This window comes from Gossypium arboreum, chromosome 12 (assembly GCF_025698485.1).
Source record: "Gossypium arboreum isolate Shixiya-1 chromosome 12, ASM2569848v2, whole genome shotgun sequence".
NCBI classification, from domain to species: Eukaryota; Viridiplantae; Streptophyta; class Magnoliopsida; order Malvales; family Malvaceae; genus Gossypium; species Gossypium arboreum.
This window is the reverse complement of record NC_069081.1, coordinates 107514956-107523377: the sequence shown is the minus strand read 5'-3', so window position 1 is coordinate 107523377 and position 8422 is coordinate 107514956. Positions and strand designations below refer to the sequence as shown.

General features: G+C 27.7%; 2 protein-coding genes across 2 annotated transcripts; both read left to right on the top strand.

The window, feature by feature from the left end:
* The first annotated feature begins 146 nt into the window (after window positions 1-146).
* On the top strand, window positions 147-1045 carry LOC108478782 (inactive protein RESTRICTED TEV MOVEMENT 2-like). The gene is made up of 2 exons (XM_017781241.2): window positions 147-351; window positions 440-1045. Exons 1-2 carry the CDS (start codon window positions 264-266, stop codon window positions 967-969), a joined length of 618 nt encoding a protein of 205 aa, XP_017636730.1. The 5' UTR covers window positions 147-263; the 3' UTR covers window positions 970-1045.
* A 3693-nt stretch (window positions 1046-4738) lies between these two features.
* Window positions 4739-6130, top strand: LOC108478029 (15.4 kDa class V heat shock protein-like). The gene is made up of 2 exons (XM_053022514.1): window positions 4739-4883; window positions 5470-6130. Exons 1-2 carry the CDS (start codon window positions 4784-4786, stop codon window positions 5766-5768), a joined length of 399 nt encoding a protein of 132 aa, XP_052878474.1. The 5' UTR covers window positions 4739-4783; the 3' UTR covers window positions 5769-6130.
* The last annotated feature ends 2292 nt before the right edge of the window (window positions 6131-8422 follow it).

The window sequence follows — 8422 nt, the reverse complement described above, 5'->3', positions numbered from 1 at the left end:
GAATATCATGCGCAGGAAGCTAAGACATGTAATACAATGAAGAAGAGCAAAGTCTGAGTGAAGTTTGGAATAATTGATGCGCATGGATTCACAAGAAATTAGACCAACGTTACCAACATGGGTTAAATACGTACCTATATATAATCATTTATGACCCAAATCTCTCCATTCCTACCTATACAAAACAAAGACATATATAGAATTGTAGATCCTCATTGTAAAGCAAGCAGCAAATTTGCCTATTTGGGAACCAGTGGTGATCAATGGCTAATCTTTTCCGTCAAAAGATTGTGCCTTCCTCTGATTGGACTCATGACGACAAGGCCAGTTTTCTCTTGGTTGATCTTCCTGGTACAAATGCAATACCCTCTCTGTATGTATATATAGCATTTTACAATATATATTATTGATGTTCATGCGTTGTGGTATGTTGAATAAGGTTTTAAAAAGGAGGAGTTGAGGCTTGAGCTTGCTTCAACTGGCCATATAATCATCAGTGGAGAAAGAAGAGTTGATGAGAACAAATCCGTATACTTCGAGGAATCCTTTGAAGTGCCTGAAAATTCAGACACGGATAACATCAATGCAAAATTCGATGGTGATTTTCTTCATGTAACTCTCCCCAAGCTATCGGTTGCTGAACAAGACAAACAGCAGGAGCTCAGCCATGGAAATTATGCTGCAAATGGCTTAGGAGAAACTACTGTTCAAAAACAAACCAACATTGACCATCCTGAAAATCAAAGTAAACGTGAAGATGATCAGGAGGAGCGACAACCCAAAGGAGAGGCGATCGGTAAGGAAGCTTGCCAAGTTGCGAGCTTTCCCAAAGAGACGTTAAAGAAATGGGAAGAAGATGAGAGTCCATTAGAAATGGCAATGAACTTTCTTAAGAAAAATAAAGGGGCCGTTGTTTCAGTCATTATTGCTTTTTCGGTTGGGGTTTTCATTTGTCGAACATTTGATTGAATTGAATGTGTATGTATGCACACTTGCATCCCACATTTATGAAGAATAAAACAAAAGATGAATTTCTATTGAAAAAGATTTCAAACCCTTTTATCTTCACATTTTTCCATTCCAAATGCACCCAACAAATCATGATAAACAATTTTAATATTTTATCTCTTCTAATATTATATTTCAAGAAATTACGTAAAAGTTAATTTAAATAAGTATTGATGTTGTTACTTTTGACCGGATTTATTTCACTAAAATAAATTTTAAAAATAATTTCTGGGAAGCTGAGATTTTTTATGTTTGACAAATTTTCCTGAAATTATTTTCTAAAATTATTTTTTGAAACGAACGCGACATAATATATTTGTTACAAAATATTGTAGTACACAATTTCATTTTGACAATCAAAATTTATTTTATGATAAGATAATATTTTCTAATAATGATTTAGTCCTTGTTCTTCTATTTTGAGATTTTAATACTTCATTTTAGATTACAAAATTTAGATCTAACTATTAACACTGTTAAAAATATTTTGTTAAATTCAGATTTATTACAACATCATTCTTTAATTACATGACTACTATGTGAGAAATTTTATTTAAAAATGTTACATCAACAAACTTGACAAAAAAAATTAATAATGTTAACAATAGAACTTGATTTTCAAATTTAAGAAGTAGATGGACTAAATTCTTGAAAATAAAAGTACGGGACTAAATTCCAAAATTTGAAGAGTACATGGACTTATAACATATTTTAAATTTTATATTATAAAACAGTTATAATTGTAATATATTTAAATTTTAAAATTATTATTAAAATAAAATGTAATATTAAATAATTTATTAAGATAATAATTATATTAATAATTTATCATATTATTAAATATAAATAATTAAATATATATGTTTAATAATATTTTATTTTAATATTTTTAAATTAAAATTAAAATTTAATTATTAGTATAATAATATTATGCTTGATTTAAGTTAATTTTTATATAAAAAATATTTATAAAGGAGTTTTCTTCCAAGAAAATAAAAAAGGCTTTTCTTTTTTTTTTGAATTATAAATCATTTTTTGTTGACCAAACTGTTTTCCATGAAACGAATACAAGAAAATGCAAAAAACACACACACACATTTTTCGTAAGTAATTTTTCGTGAAACAAACACACCTTTAATATATTTTCTAGAATAACAACTCTTGTTTAGAATAATTATTTTATTAAGAGCAATTGTTATTTGACAATATCTTCTGTTTAAAATGATTGTTATCCATATTAACTATGATTAGAGAACTACTCTTGTTGAGATGGAATATTTTTGTTTAGAATAACTATGCTTTAGTAATAGCTATATTAGGAATAATCATCATTCAGAATATTTTTATTTAGATAAATTATTTTTCAAAAAGTCATTATTTATAATGTATCTTTAGTTTTGGGATCTTATAAAAAGTTTGACCCGGTAGATCAAATATGGGGGAAGTTAAAAGGTTTCCTCTTAATATTTGTAATGATCTGATTTTCGGTGGTATTAAAAAATACAGTTACAGGATCTTGTTTTTGTAAATCAAGTTCATAAATATTAAATAAAGATATTTACAGAGTTATTATGTAGGTGAATTAAATTTTGAATGATTAATTTGACCAAAATTGTGATTAAGTTGGGCCTAGTAACTAAATTGTAAAATTCAATCGCTATAAATTTTAGTTAAAAATAAATTGAGGACTTAAATTGTAATTAATTAAAGACCCAAAATAATAATTAAACCATTTAGAATTAAGATATAGCGGACGGTAATAAGCATATCCATAAAGTTTTACGCGCATTGAATGTTTGGTTTTATAACTACTATCTGTAAAATTTATAAATAGGAGTCTACCACAAATTGTAAAATGACTTTTTTAGACTTTTTTATATTTTGATTCACAAAATTCTCTCTAAAATATTCATTTGCTTAATTTTTTTTTCACATAAGTTTAAAGGCTATTTCACTAATTCTTCACCTTACCGACTACTGGGGGTAAGCGTTCAATCGAATCGAATATTTCGAGTCAATTGAGTTGACGAATCATATTTTATCATCCTAATTTGATTTGAATTTTTCTCGAATCGAGCCGAGTGAGATGAAATTCAAATCGAATAAATTCAAATATATTTTTCGAGTTAAATCTTAAAAAATAATTTTGGGTCCTTGTAACCTCTGTCACCAATCGTAATAAAATTTGTCCACCGTAATCAAATTTTTTATTACCTTTCATCACATCATAATTTATTTATTAATCTTTTATATACAGGTTAGCTTCTTTACTTGCTTAGTTGTTTCAATTATCTTCATATTCTTGTCACTATGTATTTTGGAATTAAAAATATATTAAATGTAAAATGTGATTTTTTTAATAAAATTTATTTTAAAGATAAAATGTGAAATTGATACCAATATAAAATTTTAACACAAATATTTTATTGCATCATTAATAATTTAATTTTAATATAAATATTCAATATGACTAAACAATTCAATAATATAAATAATATAAAATGTGAAATTTAATTTAATAATATAAATAGTAGATATAAATAAAATTATTACTATTTATGTTTAGGGATTTTTTGGATAATTTGGATTTTTATTTGGGAGTCAAGGGTGAGAAGTAAAAGTTTTGGTGAGTAAAAGTTTGAGGAAAGTAAATAGGGGGAGTAAAATTTTGGAGGGAAAATATTAAAAAAAAATAGGGGGGACGGGTTTGGGGTAGATAGGGGTTAGGATGGGAAGGAAGTAAAAGTTTTGGGGGGAAAGTGGGAGGGAGTAAAAATTTAGGGGAAAAATAAAAAGTTTTAAGGTTTTTTGGGAGTAAAATTTTGAGGAAAAGTAAATGGGAGAGTAAAATGATGGTGGGAAATGGATTTTGGGTAGATGGGGGAGTTGGGATAGGAGGGGAGTAAAAGTTTTGGGGCAAAAGTGAGAAGGAGTAAAAGTTTTGAGGAAAAAATAAAAAGGTTTGGGAGTTTGAGGTAAAAATATAAAATATTATAGTTTGATATTCGAATTATTCGAGTTATTCGAATTCGAAAACTCAACTTGCTTCGAACTCAAAATTCGAAAAAAATTTCGAGTTGACTCGAATAACTTGATTCGTTTAACTCGAAATTTAAATTTTTTTCGATTTTTTCGAGTTGAATTGAATTTTGCTCACCCCTACTAACCACCGCATGTTAGAAAGCTTGCTCAAGCTTTCCTTTGTGTCTTATATTTGGTTTACTTATTTAAATATAAGTATGCAAATATATTCCTATTCATATCCAAAAATCTTATATGTAATTTAGCTAACAAAATTAAACTTCTTATTTTTATTCTAATAATACAAAAATAAAAAATCACCTTTTTATTATATATTTTAAAATATTAATGAGATTTTAAAAATTGATTTTACCAGTTGATGTTTGACTGGATTTAAAAATATATTAAAAAAGTCGGTTTTTTACAAAATTTGTACTAGTTTAGCAAATAATATAAAATGTGTATTAATTTGGTAATTTTTAAAAAAAAATTATATTATTGGAATAAAATACCCAAAAATTACTTATCCCCTTGGTATCCCTTGGCAAAATCTTGAAGCACAGTAAAAGTATAAAATCTTTCTTATCTTGAAATACAACCTAAGAAAACAATGTCCTAAGTTAGGAATAAAGGTGCAGTACAATGACAAGAAAACTTGAATGAAAAGCATACACATAAAAGAAGAAACTATAGTTTTAGTCCCTGGTAATGTTTGGTTTCAGTATTAATACTTCATTTGGAATTTTGGTTCATTATGGGTGATATTCGTCGGGCAAGAACAGTTGAAGAGTTGGTACCCCATTTGAATTGGATTGAAGACTTAATGAAACATTACTTATTAGTTCATCTTCCTGGTACAAATCAACACATTCATCTCTATGTTTCTTTTTCTGCAATCATTTGGTTCAACATGGGTGATATTCGTGGAACATGAATGTGTTTGTGTTCAGAAGCTTTTCTTTTCCTTGTTGCTTTTAAGCCTCTTATAAGCATAAAAATTGCTTTTTTGTTCAAGTAGTGATGCAAAATGGTGAGAGTAGTAATTAAGAGAAATTCTATATGGGTTCAACCCAACATTGTTCTTGAAATACTCATTTGCCATGGACATGTTTTTATACATATCAAGCATATTTGTAACTCCTACCTAAGTTTGAGTTTATCTAGAGTTTGAGTTTATCTAGATTTCAGAGAAAAATTCTGTTGATAAAAGCATCATATTTGAAAATCCTTAATGAATTATTTTCAATATGACATGAAAACTAAATAAATAAATCAAAACTCCATTCTTTCATGCCAAATAAAATTAGGAATAGGATGAATTAATTATACAAATCCCAAAAAACATTTAGCATCAATAGAGAATAGCACCACTTGTTTGTTTAAGTTTTTGCGTCACAAAAAATATTTATGTATTGAAATTGAAAAACCCAATTCATATAGGTTGCAGAAAGGAAGAGATGGAGGTTGGACTTGCATACCCTGGCTATGTAACAATCAGTGGAGAAAGAATAGTGAATGATAAGAAATGCACATATTTTGGGCAAGCTTTAAAATTGCCAGAGAATTTAGATATGAAAAAGGTAGGTCAATCTTTTGAGGATGAAATACTCACTCTAACTTTTCCCAAGAGAACAGAAGAAGAAGAAGAAGAAAACAAAAATGGCAACCCTAGCACTACGAAAAAGAGTTTACAAGAAGAAAAAGAAAAACAAAAAGAAGTAAGCAATGAACAAAATTAAACAAGTACAACACATGAACAACATTGTCATGCTAAGAGTGAGGAACAAAGCAAGCAGACTGATGATTATAATATTATTAATGCTACTGACAAAGAGATGAGAAAGAATGGAGAAATATTGTAGAGGGTTATCAATTTGCTTAGGAACAACATTCTTCTATCACTTGCTTTGGCATTTGCTTTAGGAGTTTTTGCGTCTAAAAGGTTTGAATCAATTGGAGAGTAAACAAACAATTTGATTTGCATATCTGTCTTATTGTTATCAATGAGATACACACTAGCTTTTTAACCCCTCAACTCATGTAAATATTAAAAACAACTTGCAATAACTTCGAATATTATATGATTGTTGTTTATGTTATTTAACAATGTTTTTTCTTCTTTTCTTGAATCTCTTTTCAATTACTATGGTATTAGAGCTACATCATTTTCACCACCTATCTCACTAAAAAATCCACTTCCAATCATCTTTTCTAACTAGGTCCGACCATTGGAATACACACGTGTAGCCTACACGTATCACTGTATAATTTCTATTCTTCTCCCACACACTAACGTGTGAGCCACCCTCCGACCACCATTCATCATAGTGAGTTTGTTGAGATCCAGTACGTTTAGTATAGTTTTTCATCATATACACTTTTAATTTTTTAAAGATTGGTTTAATAAAATTTTATTATTTACATTAATATTGTTTGTATTTATCCTTGATAGTTTTTGCACGTAAAGTAAAATATTTAAGCAAATATTGACTCACTGATTACTTTACGTTTAACTAATATTAAGTTATATTTTGCGACTAGATCATAATACAAAGGCAACTTATATTAGTAGGTAAACTAAATGTCCATAGTCTGATGAATTGGAACTAAGTAAATCAATTCAAGGACTATTATGTCATTTATCAAGTTCAATTAAGAAGATACTTTGTTTTTGGTATCAGAGCGGGTGACTCTTAGAAGATTGAGACATATACATTTGATGTTTTGAAAGCTTGAGTTCAATTAGTATAGAATCGAAAGTTAGCATGTTGGGTATATGACTTTTGCAGCATAACTTATTTACAATACTAGAATTCATATCCTAATAAATGGTAGATGATATCATTTCATTGACATTACATAATTGATGGAAAAATAACATGGCCACAGGTCAATTTGTCTAAGACGAATAATTTAATTACTATGTGTTAGTGATTGACATTTTCATGAAGGAAGATGTAATTATTACCATGATGTAAAATATGATTATATTGGGTGAACAAATTTAACCTAAATATATTAAAGATATCTTATGAGGGTAACACACATATGATCAGGTCATTGATCAAGCACTTGATAAATTGCTTTCGTAATGGTATATGATGGGGAGAGTTCAGTAATGGTACTTTTAGTGAATTGACTCCATGATTAATATTGTAATTAATAGACGAAGAGTCGAAACTTAATTACAAATTGTTAGAATTGAGTGACTCAAATCCTTATTTAAATAAAATACAATGGTAAAATAAAATAAAAGTAAAATCCATATTGAACTACACTTCTTTTATTTTATTCTAGAATAAAGTTTTTTAAACTTTATTAAACTCTGTCTATTTGATATTGATTAGAATAATGTGTTTCAATCTTACTACACTCCTATTAGAATATGGTTTTACAAGCCTATAAATATACATAGTCTACTCCTCTTGTAATTATTCAAATTCAACATAGTGAATTTTCTTCTCCTCTGCCCGTGATTTTTTCCCGAAAGGGTTTTCACGTAAAAATCTGTGTGTTCTTTATTTTTATTTCTCTTTTCTTTGCAATATATTGTCATTACCAACGTTCTATTTTTACACAAATTATTTGAGTCCTAATTATATTTGTTTAATTTGTTCTTTCGCTATCTCGATGCAACCCTTGAAGGTTTTATTTGAACCAATACAATGAATAAATGAAAATGATGAATTAGAGAAATAGATCACATGTATTACTATCTACAAAATGCGTTTTCTTGCTATGAGTAAGAGATGACTTAGAGAGTAAATTACTTTTTGAATTATTTTATTTAATTAATTATAATTAAATAATTGAAGTTTGAAGTAGTAATTATATTAATTAGTCACTGCAGATTATTGAATAAGACAATTAAATTTATTTACTTGTAGATTTTAGATAGTAAAATCGTCATGAATTTGATGGAATTAAAATTAAGTTGAGAAAATAATTTAATTGAATAAATTAATTAAGCTTATTTTAATTAATTAAATAAATAATATTTTGTAAATAAAATTAGTTATTGAGTTGGTTTAAAGACCGAAAAGAAACATATAATTGTACTTAATATACAAATGAACCCAATAAGCCCACTTGATGAGTGATGAGCTTCAAACCAAGGGTATTCGTTGCCCACTTTAATCGATCTCATAGGGATTTTATATTTTTTTATTAAAATATTAATATTTAATTATTTCTCGTTCAACTAAGACTATTGGCTATGGGCTAGGCCAATATATACCCATTGTTTTATAGAGAGATTTATTCATTGTGTTAATCGATTTGTGAATTTAAAACATAAAATCTAAGCAAGCTGAGAGTTTAAGAATAATGAAGGAGATTGTGTTAGCAGATAGCCGGAACACAACCTAAAGTGCCTAGCCCAAATCATAGATAC